The sequence below is a fragment of the Amblyomma mixtum genome, chromosome 4 (assembly GCF_055824585.1).
Source record: "Amblyomma mixtum isolate Tamu chromosome 4, ASM5582458v1, whole genome shotgun sequence".
NCBI lineage: Eukaryota > Metazoa > Arthropoda > Arachnida > Ixodida > Ixodidae > Amblyomma > Amblyomma mixtum.
The window spans coordinates 127,273,998-127,299,645 of NC_143015.1; the positions used below are offsets into that span (position 1 = coordinate 127,273,998).

At 46.0% G+C, this 25,648-nt stretch overlaps 1 protein-coding gene across 1 annotated transcript in view; it reads right to left on the bottom strand.

Annotated features, from left to right (window-relative positions):
• LOC149348177 (fatty acid synthase-like) overlaps positions 1–25,648 on the bottom strand; it is a 55,283-nt gene that overhangs the window by 25,080 nt on the left and 4,555 nt on the right. Inside the window, exons 4-14 of the mRNA XM_089541698.1 lie at positions 23,909–24,031; positions 21,509–21,742; positions 19,530–19,831; positions 17,180–17,566; positions 15,453–15,642; positions 8,543–8,772; positions 6,549–6,752; positions 5,115–5,372; positions 3,707–3,920; positions 2,599–2,853; positions 443–616 (exon numbers count right to left, since the gene is read on the bottom strand). Coding sequence (XP_089397824.1) covers positions 443–616; positions 2,599–2,853; positions 3,707–3,920; positions 5,115–5,372; positions 6,549–6,752; positions 8,543–8,772; positions 15,453–15,642; positions 17,180–17,566; positions 19,530–19,831; positions 21,509–21,742; positions 23,909–24,031 — 2,571 coding nt within the window. The remainder of the gene's footprint in view (positions 1–442; positions 617–2,598; positions 2,854–3,706; positions 3,921–5,114; positions 5,373–6,548; positions 6,753–8,542; positions 8,773–15,452; positions 15,643–17,179; positions 17,567–19,529; positions 19,832–21,508; positions 21,743–23,908; positions 24,032–25,648) is intronic.

Here is a 25,648-nt window from a genome sequence, read left to right on the forward strand (position 1 = left end):
GGTCTGCGCAGCTTCTGTTATTGCACGAGTTAACTTAGTCTGCTTTTGGCCACGATTGAGCATTGCTTCAGAAAGGGCACATAGCTGCTCCTGTTACACTGCACAGCTGGAATACTGCCGGCGTATGTTTTCATGTTTTGTTTGTGTTCACGAAGCCTTTCTTTGACGGGCCTTCCGGACCTGTACTTTGTACTTCGTTTGGCTTTGCGCTACCCATTATAGCTATGGAAGAATAATATAATTTCTTCGTGACCAATAAACACAGAGAGGAAACGGACTAACAGTCACGCCTAAGACTCATCGCCTAAGTAATTGAGAAACTTGTACATGAACCAAGCGGTCAGTTGGTGACGCACGACATCAGTGCTTTCTTTCGATCTGCCCCCGACGGACTACATCGAGCCGCGAATATGCTATGAACCCAGAACGTTTGAGCACTTACCTGTGTTTCCGACATCCTTGATAACCTTAGCGTGTGCCTCCGGTGATATGCTGCACCACCTGACCTTACTGAATACCTTTAAAGTGCGTTCTGGACTGAGAAAGATGTAGAATTGTAGCATGCTGTCGATGAAGGTAACCCAGTTGTCGTCCCACTTGAGCTTTCCGTGCGGCTCTGCAGGGAACGTGACAGGAAAAGCCGCTGTAACCTGCGCTGCATTGAGCCAAAGAAGAGTGCGGATAACTAAAGCTTCATAAACGCAGGATGCGTTTATCACAACCGCTATTGTGAGAGGAATAGACCAGGAGCGTCAGTTTAGGCCTGTAGGAATGTATGAGTGAAACCACGAGAACGTTGTTAACCACAACAGATGTGCACAAAACATACAAACCATCATGACATCTTGCTCTCAAATGAATTGGAGTGCAATTTCCGTGCGCGAGAACACAACTTGGCGAGAGTTTTGACCCGGTACCGCAGCATGCCCAGTAATTCTATGGTGGCGAAGTACAAAAACTTTTGTGGGCTGTGAGATTCCAGCTCACATTAAAGTACCGCTTGTAGTCTATAAGAATCCGGAGCCTTTCGCTACAGCATTGCTGATAGCCGGTGTTAAGTTTGGGGAGTCAAACCTAAAAATTATTTTTGGTTTTCATCAACATTTTCTTTGCCCGAAATAAACACGCCGTCCCGCTAAAACGTAAACTCCGTCTCATTAAAGACGAGGCGTCTGACATGAATGAAACGGGCTCACTATTGTCGGAAAACGCTTGGTGTAGTCTGTGGTATTTTTGAACTTAGCGTATTACATACCTGTTTAATAATTTCGCAAATATTCAAATGCTTTGCTTTGCAAAAAATGTCCCCAGAAATGTTGCAGATTGCCCTTCAAGCGGCTCTAAAAGGGGCTCAAATAAAGTTCCGGTATGCCTTGGATGTTAAAGGATGCCGCTTCACGATTATTTTCAAGCGAATTTTTTTTTTAACGCGCGTTGTAGAACCCGAGTTATCCTTAGTAAAGCTTTGAATTTCAGCGCCCTCGCGCTTTTCCCTCTCCTCTCTTCACTTTTTGCACGCTTGAAAGTTGGCGCTCTTTCGCCGGCCCCACCTACGGGGGCGGAGCTTCGTGACCGCCGGACCTACGCGGCTTACTGGCTGCGACCACGGCAGCTGCCTGACTTCAGAAAGAATCTAACCAATAGCCATCTCTCAACTGGTCTACGCAGGTGTGAGCGGCAGTGGGGAACGCGAACACAAAAAAAAAAGTCGCCGAAAAGGGCTTGGCAACTTTCGCGCATGATTATGGGTTTTCTGCTGCGTGTAGAAATGTGTTATTTGGCTGAGGTGTTCAGGACATCTCACAGTCCAGAGATTGAGCGAGTTGGTGTGCTCTCCTCGGAAGGTGTTTCATAGCCCCTTTAAAAGTTGCCTGGTGGTGTGCCCGTTTTTAGATACCGTTTACGAAACACTAGTTGCAGATTTGAAAAGACAGTACATGAAACACAGGCAGTACCACGCGGTAGCATCGCTATCCAAAGTTCCCTCCCATGCTCTCAAGTGACTATATTATTTAGCTCAGAAGGGCTGTTCTGAAGAGCGCTTGGTGTTTCTCGAGCTCGCAGGATACACACCGCCAAAATCGGCATAGGTTGCTCTATTCTGCCTACTTATTGCTTTCAAAGAATGAAAAATAGGTTTCCACTCACTCATTCACTTTAAACAACTGAAGAACAATTAAAAACTTTATCTAACCACTGCCATCTTTCTCATGCAATAATCCTAATATTTTACTGTCGCACGATTCACTAGCTTATATTGAAACTTAAGTGCTTAGAGAAACTTTCTGGGAAGCGATCCTTTCAAGTAAATATCTAACAACAGTGTGACACCATTTCGCCACTCTGACAAAACTACTTCGTTATTTCTAGTGCTTGATCTAACACAATAAGCTGAGGCTTCCTGGATGCTTGCTGTGTGGCTACCGTAGATGTAAAATGTCTCCTAAATGATGATAGCCTATATTTTTGGGGTCTTCTGTCTTTGTCAGACAAGCCGACAAGTGTACAGTGACTGTGGAGCGTGGACGTCATGTTCACTCAGCAAGTGTGCAGTGGCAGGGAGGAAATAGGACCTCGAGACACTACCAACGGACAAACCTTGTACGTCCGCCTTCAGGATGCTTTTGAACCCTCCAGTGTACTCGTAGCCACGAAGCCTGAACTCCTTGTAGAAGTCCTCAGCGTCCACGTCATAGGCGATCGTTTCGGCGGGAGGGTACACTGGCTCTATATTAAGCAGCTTGTTTCCATCTTGGTGAATGCGGACGCGACCGCTGGCAGCCACTGTCCCTGCCTCGCTGACCTCGAATTCTCCAGACGCCGGCATGACGTGCACCAGGAAACGCACTGTGCCTGCACCGAAATGATTAGGCCGTTAGCAAGCAAACAAAAATTTCTGCGCTGTTTTTCTTATTAGTCCAGCCTTCAATCCTCTTCCCTGGGCATTAATTTGACTGAGCCTTGATAAAAGGTTGCTCCAAATGGTTTTCTAATCGGCTACGGTTATTCCTTTAAAACAATGTAAACGAGCACAGCGTTTTTCATCTCCGAGGGGTGTCTGCAGTTGACACAATGGTTCTGTACAAGTGCGTGCTACCGTCTCACATACACCCAAGACAATGCTTGGTAGGCTCGTGCATTCCGGTCTTTCAGTCCTCTTCCCCCTTCCCTCATTTCACTTCATTCTATCTATTATACAGCAGCCCAGATATGGACTGCGCTTTTGTTTTATAAATGCCCTTCTCATTTGCGTTACGTTGAAACAACGACGCGGACATCCTTGTACATGAAGCGGTTCTTCTGCGCTAACGCCTTTCAGCTCCTGAAAACATGGACAGTGGATCAAATCCAGACCGCAGCCGCCTGATTTCAAAGGACGCGAAAATACAACACCCATGAAATAAGCGGTATCAGAGCATGCGAAAGAATTCCAGGTGGGCGAGGCTAAACCCTCCATTATGTTTCTTCATTCGTTCGCTCACTTCTTAATTCCTTTGGTCAAGACCAGGTTGAGATGTCCGCCGAGACAGATATCGTTACAGCACCTTTTCTTTCCTACCAATTTTTCGCTGCTCTGATGCGCCCTGTCAGCCCGAAATGACGTCATAAATTGCAACAACACGTGTGCGGCGATGATGGATTTTAGGGCGTTGGTACAATGGGACCGGTGAGCAGTGTCAGGGCCCATTTTTGAAGCAGTGCTCACCGCTGGCGGGCAAGATAGTGGCCCTGTGGAACGTGACGTCCTCAAATACCACCGGCACTTGGTGGAAGGGTTTGCCGCTTCGCTTGCTCAGGGACTTCCAGGCAAGCACCATGTAACCGGCGGCCGGAAAGAGCACGCGACCGTCGAGCTGATGGCCCGCCATGTAGGCGTCTTCTTGTGACTCCAGGCTAACGTCGACGACCTCCTCCGAAAACTGCGCTTTAGAAGAGAATCGTATGTAGTGTAAATCACGCTATTTGCTTCGCAGGAGTCACTGCTTCAGAGTATTATTTAAAAGCTGCTGCGTGGAGACACCGGCTAACGGTCGTTCCTTTTCAAGCTCTCAGACTAAAGACATTTCTGGCTTGGTTGGATGTGTTCTAATGACCACAATTAAGGCAAAAACTGCTCCAATTATTTACACCATAGTTTGAAAGAGGTGTATTCATTGTAATCCTTATTTTAAAGAAGGTTACTTCATTCATTGAAATGTAAAGATTATGAAGGCTGGTGTAAGGAAATCCGAATTGTTAGGTTCTGCAGGATGCGAAAAAAAAAACAATTTTCATGAGTGTTTTCAAAAGCGCTGCTTAAGAAAATAAAAGTTAGATATGTGGAGGTGTGCCATTAGAGCTAAGGTATGGAGATGATTCAAGCGTGAAGCTACAGATAGAGTCCAGAGCTAACAAGCTGTCATAGCGCCTGACATACCAAAAACGCAGTCTTATATCACAGGTGTAAGAGAGTACCAGTAGAATTAAACATTATAAATACTGTTCATTCAATATGCCTTTCCTTAAATGAAAGTTTCTGGTGGCGACGACCGGTGCTCCAGCCAAATGTATTTATTTTACTTTCGGTGGGTGCAGACAATACGCGGTAACAGACGAAAGAAACAGCTTATTGAATACATAAAGCAATGACAAGCTTGGCACCTTTGAGCAGACAAAACGGCTTTATAAAACAGGCTCTCAATCAAGCCGCATCCCCATCTTCGTGCAACGAAATTGTCAAATAAATAAATTTCTTTGTATAGCAAATTTCAGTTCATGATCTTCTCTGCCGTTTAATATTAAACTACGTCATCCCTACGACTCAGGCAAGATTCACTGAATGACAACTGCTTCTATTCCGCTTTAATCAGGCCTACCCTGCACCAGAGTCACTCATCAAATCCCTTTAATTACTTAGCCCCATCTGCAAACCTGCCTTTCTGTCACCTTAAAGGCACGTGCTTCTTTTGGTAATACTGTGTTGTACTAACAAACCATCCGTTCTTTCCACTCGGGTATTAACTTCTCTGAACATTGCGTCCCCCAGATCTAAGTGTGCACATCATTATCTGGTCTTTGCTGTCTAATTTACTCTGTCCCCGCATGACCGTCGTCTTGCGTTTTCTCTTTATTACCTGTCCCGCGCATGCGAAATCACTCCATTTCGCAACAGTCCACCGCTGCGAATGGTCCCAGCTGACGAGGTGCCCGATGCTGGGCGTACCGCGAGGCACGGGAAACGGCACCGGAGGGTACAGCGGGGTGAGGTCAAGCTGAACTCCGAGCGTGTGAAGCTTTCCTAGCGAGTTGAGGAAGAACGTTGGGTTGTCCACGTCACGTTTCATCAGGCCTAAACAACTGGCCTTGGAGCCGAGTACGCGGCGCAGTACGGGCTGCGAGTACATCAAGAGAGAAGGAAAACTCATGCGTTGGAATGGTAACAGTGAACAGGTGTCCTGGTAATCTGAAAGCATATAATGAAGAGTGATCAGTGTTTCGTTCAGCGTTCGAAGAAGAAACAGCGTTCAGCGTTCGAAGAGTCAGCGTTCGAAGAAGAAACAAATTCTCAGGCGATCATACGAGCCGCGCCAGTGGCATTGGTTTTACATTGCGTTCTTGAAAGGATAAAGGAGCACCGTCAACACAGGACGATGAAGGTGAACGAAAGGCGCTCCTCAATTCTCTCATGTTAAACCAACTAGCCAACAGCAACACCCTTTGAGCGTCTTTGAATTGGATTTCATGGTTGTCCTTTTTTTCCCTTTCTGGGTGGGCCTCAAGTGGGTGGAGGTAGGTGGTGGGAGATACAGTTATACAAGTAGATGCCCGGACAGCAGCCATATCGCGTGGAAGCAATGGCTGCTGTGGTGTATGCTAAGTGAGAGTGTTACCAATTCCTGCTAACACTCAAAGACCTATGAGTTATCAACTCACACACGCCCCGAGACGGTGTATGAAAGCTCTGTGCATGAAAAATGAACTGTGTTGTGCTAGTTACGTCAACGTGTACAATTCATTAAAATGCATTAAATCTAGCGCCAGAAAAATCAATGATAAAAAGGAATGAGGCTTCTCTCGCCTAGAGGACGATATAGGCTCGCCCTCTAAGGTATTCGCCGAAAGAATAGTGTCCATGGTGAAACAAACCTCTAGAACACGCATAGTTTCAATAATATGTGAGCACACTCGGAGCTATCAATAAATGAAGCACGGTGTACAGCTATCATTGACAAAGCAGTATTTCCAAAGAGAATGAATATTTTTGAAGTTTTGTTTTCTAGTTTAGGCGTTGGCTTTCGTCGCTGGAAAGTGTGTTTACTTTTTCTTGCTTTAGGCACAACAGAAAAGCATCTTTGGAAGGCTGCTTCAAAAGTATATCTTTCTGTGCAGAGAGAATACAGTCGCGAACATGAAAGCCATATTGCGGTCTTTTCGTTCTTCAGCTGTGTGTGTTGAATGTACGGCAAGGTATCTCCACTTAAGGCAAACACTGCAAGGTGACACATTCTTCTGAACAAGCAATATATGATCTTGTCTAGCTGGAAGTTTGGATTAAATTGAATACTCACCTGCAGAAGACAGTGAGGAGAGATTTCCAAAACAATGGCGTCCTTAGGCACGTGCAGCAGAGCCTCGTGGAAGAGCACAGGTGAAACAATGTTGTTCACGTGGTACTCGACAGAGCAGTGTCGGGAGACGGCCTCATGCCATCGACTCATCGGTACGGAAGAGCTGATCCAGCGCTCGGAGCGAAGCTTCGGATGCGGTATGACCTTTCGAAAGACGGCACAGTAATCAGAGTATCACCAACCGATGTTGCTTTAAAATAAATGTAGTTAAAACCCATCCTATGATGTCCATTGCAGGTTCAAACACTTCTCCAAATGACCTAGGGAACCAATAGGGAACGCTTTCGGCGATAGCATAAAAGGGTTCTCATGCAGCTTCCACCCTCTCCGTTCGATGACGTTCTACGTCACACCTGCGGTAACTCAGGACGTTCTACGTCCGCCGCTTATGAACGTGGGTGGCGCTGATGAACTCTCAAGGTTAGGTTACTTGTAAACATAAATACCCCCGAAAGCAGAAGATTTGACAGCCGTTGCCGTAGCTCAGAGGTAGAGCACCGGACGCGTAATTCGGAGGTCATGGGTTCGGATCCCACCGGCGGCATGTGGTTGTTTTTCTTCTGCTTTTCTAATCAATTAGCTTTAAGCGATAACATATTGAGTAATATTCTAAATTTATCAGCACCACAAAATAAATAAATAAATTAGAAATCCCCTGTGCCCCTTGGTTTCTGTGGCTGTTGGCTTCTGTCATATTTTTAACGAGCCCCTCATTCCCCTTCCCTTGTTTGGTTAATGGAAAAAGACATTCAAGACGGCCTTCGGGTGATCTGCGCATATACTGATTGTTATAGTGCATTCTTCCATTATATGAAAAATAGCGTTCATCAACGGTTCCCGCTCAAGAATGCTTTTTTTTCCAGAATTGTTGGTTTGGATTTTCTCGTCTCCAAATTGCAAACCTAACTCATTTTCATTGCTTGTTGATTTCAGCCAGAATATCTTAACTCGCGACTGTTTCATACTCCCTCTACATCCCTTCCTGTCTATTGGTGAATGCAGCATTTTGTACTTCGTTGTTTTGGCCCTCAAGGCACCACTCACAAGATCTGAATAAAGATAGGGCCGCCCGCACTATCGTCTCACATTAACGCTTGCATCGCGTAATGTTCAAAATCATGTTTCTTCCTACCATCACTATGGCAGGTCAGGTTACGCCAACTGAAGACTTCTTTGGCTACTCAAAGCGCTAAACTTCCCGTATATTCTGCTGAAGGAACAAGGTCTTACATGCGAAAGCGTGCGTCTGTTTACCACTACATTCTCTTTGGTTTGCCTGCGCTGCCACAGACATTTAGGTTCGGCTAGCTTACCTTACAACGACTACTGTCTGGGCTACTCATTAAATGCTGATTGAATGAGATACTGATTGAATGCTTGTTGCCTCTGCCGCTTACCCTGTCCTTTCTCAACACACATGCGCATAACTGAGCGAAATGCAGCGGTGGTTCGCGTCTTGACCACAGACGTTAAGGCCAACACATTCAAAGACGCTGCGCTCATTGTTGAAGTGGCGGTCGCTGCTGACCACTGGCGGTACTCGCCGTGCGCCCTAGCGCACAGGGAAAACACATTGAGTGCTTTGTTGCTAATCTTTTCTCCTCACAACCTAGCCTGCCGCGAATTCTCTATCCCAACTTCCTCCGTGACCTCATAGGCGCAACTGCGTTATCCATCGAGACGTAAGACAGTTACTGCGCCTTGCATTTTACAAAAACCAATGGCTTCCTGCACCTGAGTCCAGATTTTTTTGTTTCCCTCCCATAAATATTGTCCTCCTAGGCTTGTCATTGTCATCCTCAAAGCGTCTACTGTATATGTGTTGCATTCTAACTCCCACGCTCCAGATGCGAAACAAGCCAGCCCGAATAAATAGCGGTCTTTCCGTGGAAACGACGAATACATTGCAACAGCGCATCGCTGATAGGGCTCACCTTCTGCAAGGCAGCCTGGAATGCAGGTGCCACGGTCTTCATGTGATCGCTATGGAAGGCCACGTTCACGCTATCCACCTCTCGGACGAACACGCCTTCCCCTTTGAGCTCCTCGACCAACTCAGCCACGGCGTCTGCGGGACCTGACACGGTCACCGTGTCCTCGGCGTTGTGGCAAGCTGGGACTACACCATCACGGCAGCGTTTCGATGCGGCTTCCCATGTGAGCCCTGGACAAATGAACAGCGCAGTGTTGCCGCCTTCTCATATATACAAACAACGTTTTCAAGTATTTTTACGCATTAAGTACGGCTGTGCGGAAAGTGACCATTGCCAGGCGCGCTTGCCCGCCGTGGTGGCTCAGTGGTTAGAGCCCTCGGCTACAGAGCCTGAGTTCCCGGGCTCGAACCCAGCCAGGGCGGCCACATTTGAAAGGTGGTGGTGGAAACATTTATCCAAGCAGTGCAGAGCGCGCAAGCCCTGCCTTCCCTTACGTGGCACAAGGCAACCCTTAGGAGGTTGCCCTTAAAGAGCGAAGGACAGTCCTTGGAGGGCTGTCCGCTTCAAGGCGTCGGTAATTATCCGGCCAGCAGCAGCGGAGCTGGCCAGGAGAGTCTCCCACTATAACTCCGCCGTGGTTGCAGATGGACGGTGTGGGAAGGTAGGGCATGTGAAAAGGATATGAAGTAAGTCTCCCGTTTTCCCGCAGAGCTTACAGGATGAAAGGAACTGATCGGGGTTGCGGGCATGAAGAAGAATAGGGTAGGGAGCAGTACGGCTCTGGAGTCAGCGCCAGTGGGAGGCCTGGGCTAGGGTTAGAGAAAAAGCCGGCGGTGCGTAAACGCGCCGGGTAGCAGAACCGAAAAACGCACGTGTGCTGTGCGATATCATGCACGTCAAAAATTCCCAGGTGGTCGAAATTATTCCAGAGCCCTCCACTACAGCACCTCTTTCTGCCTTCTTCTTTCACTCCCTCCTTTATCCATCCTTTACAGTGCTTTCAGGCGTCCACCGAGATGTGAGACAGATATTGCGCCATTTCCTGTCCCGAAAAACAATTGCTGTGTTTTCATTTCAAGCGCGCTTACTGTAAATGAGGCTGGAAGCCTCTGAAAGGTGAGAAATCCAAAGCGTCACTTTGCTAAGCATTTTCACTACAACCGACGGTATAAGTCCCCCTTCAAGACACGTCGGAATCAATCCTGATCACGTGGGGACCTTCGCTGGTACAGAAAGAGGGAGTCAAAACAGGTAGCAAGAGAAGGTGCGGCCTGTGTTTTCTTTGCTGCCATGTTAATGGCACTAAAGAACAGGTTTTTATGAAGTAAACTGCAGCATAATTTCAAGGGAGCAAATCTTTAACTCAGAAAAAAATTCATAACTTTTGCGCCTGGTGCTCAGTCCTTTCACTGCGTTTAGATAATTTCAAATGAAGAGGAAATGCTGCAGTTCTTTTTAGAAAATCAATGGTATTCTATTTTCACCTGCGTCGTCGTAGTTAGCTTTGGTTGGTGCGGACTCGAGACAAATTAGTGTCGCTGACTCTTCGCTTCTGCGCTGACGTCATTCGCGTCCGCCCTCCGCTCGCTTTCCGCGACATTCCAGCCTTCTCAATGATGTTTCCTTCGAGATATTTTGCCTTTTTCAGAGAATCTTAGAAGCAAAATTTAAAAAAAAATTTAAATTATCACTAGGTTGTCTAGAATTTTGAAAAACGGAAATTTCCTTGTTATTTCTAAATACTAAGTTTTTCCGAACTCCTGTCGAGAAATAAGGGCCAGAATTAGGAATTATTTGACCTACGCAGGGAATATTTGCTCTACGGAAAGCAACCTCACTCGGCCTGCTTCGCATTGGCGAGTGTATACGCAAGCTTCAATTACGCTTTGGTCCATCGCCATGTCAGCCACACAAAACTCTGGGTCCACGCAGGCTTGGTGTTTCCGCTCTCCATAGTAAGCGTCATTTTTCATAACGAAATAGTGCTGTTCAGTGCATTTCATGTAGGCCGTTTGCGCTGCGTGGTCCGTGTCTTTCGTGCTTTATATCCGCGTGCGACGCCGTTGCCCACCCTACCGGCCATTAGACCCTACCGTTAGACCCTACCATTAGACCCTACCATTAGACCCTACACCCTACCGACACTACACCGCCCGTGGTGGCTGCCGAACGCAACTGTCCTTCCGCGCAAACCGCGAACTTAGGCCCACCTTGGACACACATGCTATGGGTATGTCCTGATACCCCACGGGAAGGACAACAGAAAGTCGAAAGACCAATGAGAGGCATTAATTCTAAGTTCCGAGTCGTAGGCTTAACTACAACTCGTCCGACTGGCCAAAGACGCCGCCGAAAGCCAAAATCTTTCGGTCGTCGTCTTTGCGGGTAGCCGTCTAGCTACTCTCTTTCTGTTGCACATTAAAAGTTTTCCTATACTATCCTCGCAATGCAGAAACGGGGATGAATCCCAGAGGAAAGTCATACAAATATATCCTTGTGACAAGAGCATGTCCCAAGGATATCCGAATTATAGCGGCATATCCTAATTGCTGCAGAGACATCCGAAGATTGAAGTCAGCATTTTCACGTTTTGAATGTCCATACGCGCTTTCCAGTGCATATTGCCTTCTGTATTATTGCGCTGTCTGATGCCTATTATGTTAGTTGTATATGTGCACACGTATGCATGAGATATGCCCCTCAAGTTCATTTATACTATAAAATTTCAAGTCGTGCAATGCTCTGAGGCATTTTCCGGTAGATATTCCCTTTTGGTTGGTGAGTGGGTACAAACTTTCCCCTGACCTGGCGCTCGACTTATTCGTTGTTAAGTGCTTGAAAAATCGGTGTTGGCTCGCTCCTTGTGTAAAGAAAAGTACCTTGTGCTATGGAGCTTTTCCGCCAAAGATGCCCTTGCACCCTATATGTTATCATCATCACCAATTTATGGCCTGTTAGGCGGAGTGATATTTGTATTATTTCTTTCTATTTCTCTGCACATAAGCGTGGGATTTTCTTGCCAGGTCCACATAACTATTTTGAAGGCTGAAATTTAGAGTTGCGCATTGCTATGATGCATATGTCAAAAAGCTACACAGCGATGATCGAACCCCGGACCAGGGCGAATTTTTCTTTAACAGCGAAGTTTCCGAGAGAGGTGTATAGCTTTCCTTTGTAGCCGTATGGCTGCGCTCGGGTGGATGTCAAAGAGTAATTATTACCTTATTACAAATGTACTCCACCTTGGGGGATTCCCCTAAAATGTTTGACCAACGATGATCGTTGTGTCGGCTGGCACAAACCGCAAGAAGACGTAGGGGGCGCCTTTATACCTGATCCCACAACCTCCAATGGGCAACGTTCACCCTTGAGCTCTGGCGGAAGTGACGATTTCCAACAAATAGCACGAGAGAGTGCCAGATAGAACACGTGGCGTTGGATGCTGCAGCAACAGCCCTGTGGTCTGGGCTATCGGGAAACGAAACTGCTCCGAATGCGCCGCAAGCTCGAATCTTACTCGAAAGTTGTTATGGTGAAGCTTTCCTCTCATTTACACCGCTCTGACGGGAAACTTCTTAAGTTGACGCTGAAGTCAAGCTCTATAGTGGATCGGTCTTCGGATGATGTCGAGAATGAAAGCTAAAAGCACTTCGCGCCAGAATAATTGGATGTGGAAATGACTGGACATTTTGTTGCCATGCAGCTGAAAATTGCTGCAATCGGGTGCTAAATTGTACGCGTGCAGCTGCAGTAATACGACTGCAGCAAAAAAAAATGCAAAGGAAAATATTGGTTTAAAATATGTGACAATATTTTGTGCTCAACTTTTTGTTGTATATTTTTAGGTAACAAATTTTTCAACTCAGAAGAGCAAACACAAAGCGAAAGATTTCTAGTAAATCCTCACCGGCACGTAGAGCTTTGTCCAGCCCTTTTGCTGGAGCATTTTCAGCTCTTTTTAAAGGAGCTCTGAAAGGGTCTCTAATAAAGTTGCGGTATTCCTCGGATGTTAAAGGACGACGCTTCCCGAATATCCTCCAGCAAGAATGTTTTTAATACGCTCTGTAGAAGCTGAGTTATCTGTAGTCAAAATTTGAATTTGAATGTCTTCGCGCCTTTCTCTGTCCAGTCGTAACTTATTTCACACTGCAAGGTCGGCGCTGCTCCGCCTTCCCATACCCTGGAGTGGAGCTCCGTGACCCGCCGGAGCTACGCCGCTTATTGGCAGCAGCCGTGGTATGATGTCATAAAGAATCTAACGAATAATGATCTTTGAACTGGTATACACCGATGCGGTGTGATGGAGGAGAGTGCGGGCATAAAAAGTCGCCGGGAAGGCTCGCCAAATTCCGGGCGTGGTTGTGGGTTCTCTGGTGTGTGTACAAGTGTATTATTTGTTCATGATAACATATGTGTTTTAATGGTTGATTATCATGTTCATAATTGCGTTTGTGTTTATGATAACACACACGCAGTATTAAGGAGAGTTCATGTGCTTCTCCTCGGATTATGTTTCAGAGCCCCTTTAACGCAATCCAGCTGCCTAGAAAATCAACTACTAGACCATAATGGCTAATGACCACAACTTCTTTTTCCAGACGCGCCAAAATGCGCGAGGAAATCTTACGTAAATTTGTTGGCCGCAGAAAGTATTGCCAAAAAAAATTTATAGGCCTGGGCCTCGCCAAACTATTCGATTTTAGTTCATAGCTCAGGTAACCCACAAGAATGTCTGGTAAATTGAGTTCAATTCACTGTCAATTTCTGCCAGATTGTGGTAATTTTGCGATTTAGCTTGAACGCCTCTAGGATGCTAGCGTTGGCACTGGCACATTGTTATAAAACTTGACTTCTTGTCGAATTGATATCCTGCGGTTTCCAGCTAACTTGTGCAAAGATCTAAAAAGGAGATCTTGCTCTTCGAAAATTCGGCTACTGCAGACATATAGGCAGTCGTGTGGAAAAAGTGCGCATTTTTTTTTATTCTGTTTCGCTGACTTAAGAAGACATTTTTGTTGACTTTTTATTGCTGTATCTATCTCTAAGAATTTAATCTCCAAGTTCTAGACAAAGCTCGAAATACGAATTCAGATATTTACAAGGTAATTTTTGCGTGGTTCCTATTTTAGAACCTAAGGTAATGACCATGTAACTTAAATATGGTCTAATGACTACATAATCGCGCATCGCAAAGTCACCTCGACTGAAGGAAATCGCTTACCATAATAAATACACAGGCCATCAGTCACAACGATGGCCCTTAGATGCACCTTGAGGAAAACAGCGCAGGAACAGGGACAAGAGAAAAGAAGACGACGGGACAGGCGTCTTCTTGTCTCTTGTCCCTGTTCCTGCGCTGTTTTCCTCAAGATGTACCAACTCGCTCAACTCGCCGTTTTACTGAAGTTCATTCCTTAGATGCACACTGGCGCCTCATTTTGATGCTGCAAGGGGCGCGGCCACGTAGGCTACCAAAACGTTTTCTGTCCTCCTCAGTCAGTGACCCCGTGCTGATGCATCATGATTGTAGCAAACCGAAGCGCCGCATTCCACGCGGAGCCCATTGCATGCATGGACCGGTTGCGTTCTCATTTTCAGCGCTACCGGAAAAACCATGTTTTTTCAGAACACAGGCATTTGAGGAGCGCCAACATCTCGACCCCCGGTTATACTCACTCAAAAATTTGCAAATCTAGCTAGTTTTGTTTAACCTCCACAAAAAATTTACAATGAACTTGCTTTGCAGAAAAGAACTGCAGAAAACCACAGAAAAGTTGAAGTTTTAACTCACGCTACAACATTTGTATTGATAACTTCTTTGCTAGAGTGAAATTATAAAAAAGAATAACAATTTCACTGTTTTTCTTCGCTATTAGCAATTAGGAATGTTCAAAACATGAGGTGACTAGGTGTAGGTGACTGGTTTGTAAGCCCTCACGAGTCGAGTCTTCAGAAAGCTTATTCTCAGGCTTGCTTTAAGTTAGCTGGGACGCCATCTATATCGTTACAGTGGGAGCAGCTTGCCCTTGTGGTTCTCGACATTTTACTCCTTGTGAAAGAGCATGTTTTGTGTTGAGCGGAAGCTGTGCCTAAAAAGCAAAAATGCTGTCCTTATAATGTTCAGTCATTACGAAAGATTCATCCGTCAGATTAGGATCCATAATACAACATTTTGGGCGAGTTGGTTACCTACATTCATTATTACAGCGCAAAGACGGCACAGAACAAGAAGGGGACACAACAGCGCTGTTGTGTCCCCTTCTTGTTCTGTGCCGTCTTTGCGCTGTAATAATGAATGCAGATTAGGATATTTCTTTTTCTGAGCGTCAAGAAGTTTTCTTTAATGAACAAATATTGGCGTCAACATGAAGCGGTGGTTGCTTATCTTTTCTTCTAAGTGCAAGTTTCGAAATCTCTTAACTTTTTATACCATAATGAAAACAGTCCGCAGCAAATCCCACTAGGATCCCAAAAATTCGAGCACTACAGCTTCTACCTCTCACTTAGTGTCAAGAGTGCACCTACACAACATGCATTGCAAAGATGTATGCGTTGCATAGATCCGCCACCAGCGTTAGCTGTCTTTCCTTATAACATTTCCAACAACCGCCCAGGTATATTTTTTAAATTTACCTGTAATGAGTTATCAATTACCTGTTGCTCCTATGACTCATAGAATAAACTTAAATGCTACCTGAGGGTGCTGCATAATTCCATTTAGTCTGAATAAGGCCTGTTGGATTCCGGATGCCATAATTCTGTAATTCAAGAGACTACAGTTCCCTTTAGTTCAACAAGAATGGCTACATTTAAGTTTGAACTGTGCATGTGTGCCTTCGTAAAGACTACTCCGGGAGGAGCTCCACAATCATTTTAAGATTAATGAAATTTCGGCCAACATGACCCTTACCAACAGCGGCCATGGCTCCCTTCGGCAAGTTAGCCATGTCAATGCTGTGACCACGCCAGTACGCGCCCAACACGGTCTGCTCGTGCGTGAGGCCACCATCGGCGTAGGCGCAGCCAATCTCACCTATAGAATGGCCCACCATGCCGTTTGGACGGATGCCGACAGCGTCGAGAGTATCTACGAGTGCCACCTGTCATTGAAATATAAAATAAAAAGTGAGGGCTCTTATTCAATATGCGACAAAGCTGTTAATGTGATGCAGATACCTTAACTATAGAAATGTAATCTCCAGCAGCGCTGAAACCAGAAAGTTTATTCACATTTAAAAAATTGGAAGGCTTTTTATTACGAAAGCAATACTACGCCAGGTGTCGCCTCTTCGCGGTACTGAAGCCTACCCTTCACGGTCGGTGGTCGTTCATGTGACTACTAACGTCATACCAGAGCGATAGATGGCGCACCAAGTCGGCTCTTCAGCGCGCCGCAGCTAGACTTCGCGGCCGAACGACAGTTGGCGGTCGGTCATTTGACTACTGACGTCATACCAAACGGAGAGATGGGGCACCAAGTCGGCTCTTAGCGCGCCGCAGCTAGAACTTTGCGGCCGGTCGACCACTTGCGAACGCTTCGCGGTACCGCAGCCTACTCTTCACGGTCGGTGGTAGGTCATGTGACTACTGACGTCATACCACAGCGAGAAATCGGGCACCAAGTCGGCTCTTCAGCGCGTCGCAGCTAGAACTTCGCGGCCGGTCGACCACCTCCGAAAGGCGGCAAGCGATTGACGTCATACAAGTGGCAAGAGCTTGCAGGCCTTGCTGCGGTGATGGATGTGTGTTGCAGCGTGTGGTATGACGTAATCCACCGACATCCAGGCGCTATTGGGTGTAGAGAAAAGTAGCGCCTGCTCGCCGGTTCTTCGGTATAGCTATGGAAGACTTCGGACGCGAGTCAAGATTCTTGTGTTGTGTTACCGTTTAACCTGACGGAGGCTATGGATATGGAAGATGCTACAAGTTACACCACTTGCTTTCGCAATTACCTAGGCTTAACCAAAGCTAAGCCCCAGCGATTTTTATTGTACTTTATGGAATAATTCACGCCGATAGCTTTGCCACCTTACTTTCTAAGAGGGACGGTTCCCTGGTTTAATCGCATGACAAACTGTGGCACATTTTCATAGGCCGGGAGGTCAGTACGGCAGTTGTTATGTCATATTAGTTAGTGGATCATGTTAGCCATGAGACCCCACATCGACGGGATCGTTCAGCATTTTGTTGACTGAGGATATGTACTACCACTTCTGATAAGACACCTTAAACCCAAGAAAGAACAGTCACTGGACACTACCTTTCAAAACTGGCTGTTCTAACTTTAAGTATACGGCAAACATCTTGTTTTAGGGTTACAACTTCACACAACGACTTTAATAAATCTTAGTTTAGCCGTCCTTGAAGTAATGCATCGGCTTAAATCATACTTATTCCTTAGAGTAGGCGCCGTTCTGTGCCATGTAAGTAACACTATAGCATGCATTCTCTACCATTTTTTTGAACTGGCTGACACAGAATGCACGCCGAGAAAACAAAATAAAGTTGGCGTGGTTGCTGAACAACGCACAGCATTTGGTTACTTATGGCATGCTTTTTCAAACGAAGCCATCGGAGAGAAGGAATACAAAGCCAGAGAAGCTGTGTAGACAAGAATACACAGTGGTCAAGCTATACCTGCACAGCTGCGATGCTAGCTTGGACTAATGCCATGCAATTGTCGCCGCCCATGTCTCCGCCAAGCACGTTGACAAGGTCGACGCCGAACCGCTTCAAAATCTCGTCCGACTTGCAGATGGAGCGGGCAAAAACGTCGAAGTGCATCATCTGCCTTGCCATTCCTTTCCACTGGCAGCCCATGCCGGTGAAGATGAACCACAGTGGTCGATTCTCGGTTAGCACCTGCTCGACGACCTTGACGACCTCATTGCTGGAGCCGTCCACAGGAACCACTGCGAACCCTCGGTACGGGAACTGCTGCACATTTGGCTGCCCGACACGGTTCAGCAGGACGTAGGCAGAGTCTGGGAAAGGTCCCTCCTTCTCAATGCGCGCAAGGGTACACTGCAACGTTGCCAAAATTACGATAAGCATCTCACGTTTTAGCCAGCGTGCAGGATTAATCTCTAATCTCAGCGGGCAGTCCACTATGGGGCTCAGAAAAGGCTGACAAAAATTCAAAAACATTTGTTGACAGCCTGCTGTTTTCAGAGCTCATGGTTCAAGCATTCCTTCCAATATTTCAGCAGACACCAATGTGGTAGTAAAATATACTGTAGCGTCGAGGATCAGACGCCTAGTTACATAATCTTCCAAGCAACTCAAAGACGTGCGGCGTCACTATACAGAGATCCCAAAGACCGTACAAAGCTATTTCAAAAGCGACAGTGTGTTGGGGTGCTGTCAAGTTATTTGCTGTGTTTGGTGACGCGTCATTTAAAAGATTGGTTTAGACAGTGCTTCCGTCAAAACTGAGGACAATATAAAACCGAGGCCAGACTTATAAACGCCAGACGTGAAGCTGCTCTTCCCTTCGTTCTCCTCTATTGTATCCGTGCATATCCAATTCATCTGTGCGTACTGGCTTCAAAGCGTGTACTAATGCAGTTAGCGTACGTTGTATTAGCGTCACATATTTGCAGAACCCTTTTCACGGAAAGAATGCCCTGTGGTAGCACTTTCCGGCATACGGGCAATAAAATGTCACAGGAATATTCAGAAGGCAATTATTTCTTTCCATAGGCATCACGACTGGTTAAGGCGATGCACTGCTACGAATAGTCTGGTGTTTTATTGTGTTCTATTTTATTTCGTTTAATGCCACTTTTAGAACGGTTATTCGTTTCCGAAGTTTCCATTCAGCATTGAATCATGCAAATAACTAATTTAAGAAGCGGAAAATTTATTATGAACTGTTTTTTTGTAGGAAATTTAGATCGCAAGAAATACTCGCGGCTGCTTGCAAGTGAAACATATGCGTATAACGATTTATCAGGAGTCGAGACACAGTCTAAAAAGCTGGAAAGGATACCTATACGAGGGGTACCCAAAAGAAACCGGACTAAATTTTTGGGTCGCCAAAGCTTCTGTGGTACCGCGTTTTGCCACTAGGAGCGCATAGAACGAGCATTCCAGAGTCAGTAAGTCGAGTGCCGTCGTTGAAGGAGGTCAGACTAGTTTAGGCAGAGTTTTAGAGTCACGATTGTTTTGTGTGAATGTCGTTTTTGCAATGACTGATTTTCGTGAACAGCGTGCGCCGGTGAAATTCTGATTTTTGCTTGGAAAAAGTTGAATTAGAAACTCTTGAAATATTAAGAAAGACGTACAAGGGCGATGCTATGGGGACAACTCAAGAGTTCCTGAATCGAATTCTGAATCAAAGCAACAATCATGCCAATCGAAAACTTCAAATTCACCTCGCCTCAAGAAAGCTCGTCATGTGAAACCAAACCTCAAAACAATGCTGATTTGTTTTTGACGTGAGAGGAGTCGTCCATTGAGAATTTGTTCCGCAGGGTCAGACAGTTAGCCAGGCTTTCTACTTGGATGTTTTCAAAAGATTGGGCAACAGTGTGCGGAGGAAGCGGCCAGATTTGTGGCGGTCGGGTGTCTGGTTTTTCCATCATGGCAATGCACCTACTCACACAGCCCTGTCTCTGCGACAGTTCTGGACCAAAAATGGCATGACCCCTATTCCTCAACCCTCATACTCCCCCGACCTTGCCCCGTGCTACTTTCTTAGTTTCCTAGAATGAAAAAATAGGTGAATGGAAAGCGTTTCGCCGATGTTGCTGAGGTGAAGAAAAAAAACGACGGAGGCACTGTGAAGCATCACAAAAGATGAATTTAAACAATGTTTTGAAAAATGGAATGAAAGATTCGACAAGCGTATCATTGCAAGTGGGGAATACTTTGAAGGAGTTTGAAGGTCTGTGCTTAAAATGTGAACAAATAAGTTCAAACAAAAATAAGTCCGGTTTCTTTTGGGTACCCCCTCGTATACAGCCCCACGTAGAAACAAACTCACCTCCAGAGACTCTTTGCTCCGCCCGGCACAGAAAATCAACCTCGGAAGCTCGGTCTTAGTGCGGGGAATTGTGTCCACGTGCAGGCTTTGTCCACACTCAAGGATGGCGTGAGCGCCGCTTCCCCCTAAACCGAAGGAATTAATGCCGATCGAGCCGCAGGGCAAAGGTTTCGCCTTGTCCACCACTTTAATGCGGCCATCGTGCAGTGGGGGAATGTCGGGGTCGGCTTGTGTAAAGTGCAGGTTGCCAGCGATCATGCCTGTCTCCATGGCCAGGATTACCTTTGCCACAGAGGGGACACCTAGAAGGAGATACCACTATCGTATACTCGTCATTCTTCGGACAGGGATAACAGCAAGGAACATAATAAGGGAATATCCTAATCCTCCCTTTTGCCTCTGATATTAAAGCTACGGTATATAAAATAAAAACTCTCCTACGCGCTCTCATTGAACGTTTAAACGATATTCGACCGGGTAGCATTGTTTTGAGTGAAATAGGAGAGAGCTGATACAACATGCTCGTGATCAGCTTGGCTTCGAGCTTCGAAAGCAGACTAAAAAAATTGAATGACCTAGGCTTACCGGCTTAGCGCATTATTCAGTGAAAGTCAACTGGCATTAGCGGCCGATCAGCAACCTAAGAGGCAGTTGGGCCACCTAGGTCATGCAGCCTAGGGGTGTCATCACAACCTGCCTACCGGATTGTGAGCAAACTGATCACCGTGGCAGGCGGCAGTTAAATTAATGATTGCTACAGCGCCACCTGTCAGTGACAAATGTCCCAATAAAACTTCTTGTAATTCAAAAGGATCCCCTGCTTTTTAGGCTGTTTTTGTGCAAAACGCAGTGCAGTACTGTCAGAACGCTTAGAATTATTGAAATTTTGTTTTATGTGACCTTTGGAGCTCCCTGTATAAGCTCCAGTCATGGCGGTCCCGTCCCCTGCCCTTAAATTTCATTCAGCTGAATGGAATTGATGGAGCTCTTCGCGTCCCCTGTACTGATAAGTTAAAACACTTTTGCACTCTTGCTCCTAAGCTGTCGCTTTTGTCCATGCCACGAACATGGTAATTAGCACCGCAAGCGCGTGTTACTAATGGACAAGCTTTGTGCGCCAGCACCTAGCCAAAATCGCGAAGCTTCCGTAAATCATGTGTCAGATCGCGTCGGTGTGGACGTTAGTCACCTGCTTATACTAAACCAACTCAATCAAGGTAGCGGATTGCCTCAGCGCCAGGGAAAGTGCCCTTATCTTCTGTACTCCACACTCAAGTCATGCAACACTTTTGGAGCGGCCCGTTTGTCGCTAGCTATGCCGGGGTAATCATTGTGGTAATATTAAGTCCATGATGCGTACCTCTGGCTTGCAGCATCGTGATCCTTACTTCAGAAAGTGGAGGTTAACAAAGAGGGTTTAGTTTAAGTTAAGAAAAACGCAGCGAGCTATGGAAAGGAAAATGATAGGTGCAACGTTAACAGATCGGAAGAGGGCGGAGTGGGTGAGGGAACAAACGCGGGTTAATGACATCTTAGTTGAAATCAAGAGGAAGAAATGGGCTTGGGCAGGGCATGTAATGCGAAGGCAGGATAACCGCTGGTCCTTAAGGGTAACGGAGTGGATTCCAAGAGAAAGCAAACGTAGCAGGGGACGGCAGAAAGTTAGGTGGGCGGATGAGATTAAGAAGTTTGCGGGGATACAGTGGCGGCAACTGACAAAGGACAGGGTTAATTGGACAGACATGGGAGAGGCCTTTGCCCTGCAGTGGGTGTAGTCAGGCTGATGATGATGATGATCCTTACTTTGCCAGTGCAATGGTCGGCATCTCCTCATAGCTCAACTTTCGGATGCTATTTATCGGTTAGTTATCTGACTGACTGTAATCGAAGAACCGCATGCTGGCATAGTTTTGCCGGTAGTATGCAGCCCTTAACCTCATGAGAAAAGTACACCACATAGGAGGCGCTTTTTTACTTACCGGATGCCGCTTCGCCGTGTCCCATGTTGCTCTTGACGGATCCAACCAGGAGTGGTTCTTCGCGACCCGCCTGACAGAAGACGTTGCCGATCGCGCGCAGCTCGTAGTTGTCGCCCGCTTTGGTTCCGGTACCGTGTGCCTCCACGTAAACCACTTGGCTCGGCTCAAGCTTGGCCTCAGCATAGGCGTCCCTGAGCAGCCGCTCTTGGGCCTGACTGGACGGGAAGATGACTCCTAAAACATTTTTATTATGCGTTCATGCCAGATGTCCAGCACAGGCAAGAGACGATTGGCACTGCAAATACTATTAATTTAAATAAGAACACGAATGAGAATAAGAGTTAAGCGTGACCTAAAGTAAGGTGAGAAATGTTGCAATTGAATTGCTATAGTTCCATCAAGACAGACTACGCGCAACAGGCTAGTTTCCTTTGCATTTCGCTGTGAGCACCTTGAATGGTTCGAAGTCCAAATCTTCACACCATCGTGAAACTACGACGCCAATGTGTACTTATCGGTCGAGCAATATACTGACATTCATGGTAAGCCTTTGTAAAGATATGAGGTGTGCGTACATGTATTGTTCGAGAAAGTGTTCAGCGAAACGCCAGAGATAGCTCAGTGACATTACAATAAAAAGGTGTTGAACCTTAGTCAAGTAAATAATATTAAAGGTTTCCCTGGAAGATGAAATAAAAGAACTTAAAATTAGTGGTCTCCTATAACCAAAAACAAAAAAAAAACTTTTATTGAAACTGAAAAATAAAGACAAGCGAGAGCTATTTCATCACTCTCCAACACACGCCAAATCAACGGATAGTTTGGAGCTACCTTTAATTACAGTAAAGATATCGGCGATTTAAAATCACGTTCGTGTTCTTCCCCCTGAAGTCATACACGTGGAGTCCTGGAAAGGGGGCCCATCCGTTTAGGATTGATATCAAATCAGTAATAAAAATTTTCTCTTTATCTCTATCTCTCTCCGAGGCGCCAGTTAGAAAAAGAAAACTGGTTGAGCGCTGAGGCTTGGTTTGGCTACTTCCGGAGGGCGTCCGACGCTATCATTCCGATGTGTGCTATCAAGCAGCTCACTTAGGCACGACCTTAGGAATAACACGCTTGATTTCGATGCCCCGTGTATCTCTGCTTTCCAGCCCACGACACAACAAGGCATATTGATCTTGTGCAGATGAAAAAACACGGCGAATGACTCCAGAACTGCCCACAGAAACATATGGCAGTGGCAAATCGGAACCATATGCACGAAGGCATTCACCTCGCGCACGCCAGAGGAGCTCGGAAAGTTTTCGCGGCCACGAGAAGTACACGCGTGACATCGTGGCCGTAACGAATGCCGGCGTCCGCTGGCCTGTAACTCCTCATGACAATAATGATACTGGTGACGTACGCACTTTGGAAATAATTCCAAAGCCATCACTACAGAGTGATAAATTTTCAAAGGGCTTCTAAATTTTTTTTTTTTTACTCAGAAGAAACCGCTGCCTTTGCTAAAAAAATTGGTACAAAGTGTGAACGCATAAAACACCTTTTTTATTGAGCTGACCATATTTCCAGTAATCTTCAAAGCCATTTTAGGGTCCTTTTAAATCTCCTCTGGCTGCATTGCGGCCACGAGTTCGTCAACCCAAGTAATCTAATTGTGATGCGGTACCTCAAGGAAAATGTTTCATGACATCATTTCAAGGTTCTGTCAAGAGCCCCTCCCTGATAACGCAATAAGCCGGAGTGCAGAACGACTGCAACAACGGAGATTACGTTATCAAGCGTTTGTGTCGCCTGTAATGGCGGCTCTTAACTAGGAAACGTTTGTGTTGGCTATGTACAAAACCTGGCACATGTTGGTGCTTAGAAGATGTTGGTGCTTATCATAGAGATTGACTTGCCACCTACAGGCCAGAGCTGACGCAACTTTCACTGAGATGGCCTGTCCTGCAATTGTTTCGAAACACTGACGTGCGTTACTGATAATGCTCCTTGTACTGGAACGGCGAACTTTATTTTTTCCACAGAGTGGGACAAGGACTCATACAAAAAAGTTTTTTTTGAGGTTTTTCGTTGCTTGAAACCGGGCTGCTCTTTGCTGAATAATACGTCTCATATAAATTAAGACATACCTGTAAGCTGCAGATAATTCGAGTGTTACACTTTGGGATCGGTTTTTCTCGCAACATGGACCTCTTCCTCAAGAACGCAGGAATCACGTAACATGAACTAGCCAGTCATTAGTCCCGCCCCTCCCTCCTGTTTCATGAAAATAAAACCTGTCATAAAAGAACACGTGTGCACCCAAAAGAGCCAAAATTAGAAGGTGCTGTAATGTTTTACAGTAAGTTTACGGAAATTGGAGAGTGGAAAGAATCGTTTTATTGACGCACTCACCTTTTTCCTTGTAACCATCGGAGTAAGCTTTGACGTGTGTGATCTTGGCGTAGATTCGACGAGCCTCCGATGCTCGTTGAAGAAAGAACACGCCCACAGTTTCGCTTCGAACGTAGCCATTCGCTGCGTAAGAGGAATCACAATGACTTGCAGTGTGCTGCCTGACTCGGAATCAAAAAGAGGGTGCAGCATGACGCGAGTTTGTCTCAAAGTGGGCTGCATTCGAATGACGAGGCCGGTAAGCCGAATGGGCAGATTTCTGTCGTATTTCAGACCTTCGAAACTGGTTTGGTTTATGGTTTGGTTTATGGGGTTTAACGTCCCAAAGCGACTAAGGCTATGAGAGACGCCGTAGTGGAGGGCTCCGGAAATTTCGACCACCTGGGGTTCTTTAACGTGCACTGACATCGCACACTACACGGGCCTCTAGAATTTCTCCTCCAAAGAAATTCCAGCCGCCGCGGCCGGGATCGAACCCGCGTCCTTTGGGTCAGCAGCCGAGCACCATAGCCACTGAGCCACCGCGGCGGCAGACCTTCGAAACTGATCATGTAGTCTAATCCAGATGTTAAATTGTTACCGAAGCATCTGTGTAAACATATTTTATTACGCCTTATGCCAAGGCACCCCGATGCAGTGTTTGCCCCGCAGAAGCCGCCGCTGAGGCTCAGTGGCTGCGGACGGTTTGGTAACGGGGTCAAGTCTCGGCCGTGGTTATAGCATTTCGATGACTGTGAAATGCAAAAATTCTCGCTTGCTGTGTAAACTTTTTGCGCGTTAAAAAACCACGGGTGGTCGAAACTGATATGGAGCCGTTTGCGGTTCGACGTCGCTAATAGCGCGAGTTCTGGTTAGAGACGTTGACCCACACATGGCATAAACCAAATACCAGCGCTGTTTTTCAAAAACCGATCGTATTGAATGTTGTGTCCTCCAGGTTTCTTATTGCTCTGCTACGGGAAATTAAAGCTAATAGTGTAAACAATTCAAACTTTTAAGGCTTGCAAACAGCATCAATATCTTCATTTTTTATAAGTGCTCACCTACCTTCGTGCACTGGCAGAATAAAGTACATGATGGCAATGCGGGCGAAGTTGCCACACTCAAAAAGAACGTTGAAATACTACTTGAACAACTTTAGTCGAACCATTATATTCATAATCGAAGTGCCGAGATTCGCTCTGGCATGCTTCACGGTGGCGGTGTCATCGAGGAGCTTTTTATAGGAGACGTATCACGGACGAAGAGCACATTCAGGTCATGGAGTTTAATGTCGGGCAGTCAGTATATTTTCCGCAGCAACAAGGCGAGTCGCAAGCAGGAGTAGGGCAATGTCGAAGTTCCAGCTGTTTCCGGCAGACACTCACAGCGCAAACTCACACTATTATCTACGGAGACCAGTTTGTAACAGCTAGCATGCAAATGAAATATTTTGTTTTTGTTCCGTTTATGAAAGTCGTTATTTGGTGGCAGTGGAAGCTTCTCCAATAGCAGCCCATGGATCACAAATGTTCTTCCTGTAAACAACCTTTTCCTTTAGCTCAGGTGTATGCAGAGAGGGAACAGCCACCATTTCTACTAAGAATTTCTTTCTCTCAGTCAATTTCTTGGTGTGTGGAAAGAACATGTAAAGATTTTGCTTGAGAATGAACAAACAAATGTGGTGCATTGCACGGTGCTTTATACTCGAGAGTAGTTGCGCATCAGCTGCAGGAAAGAATGATCCTGAGTACAGAAGTG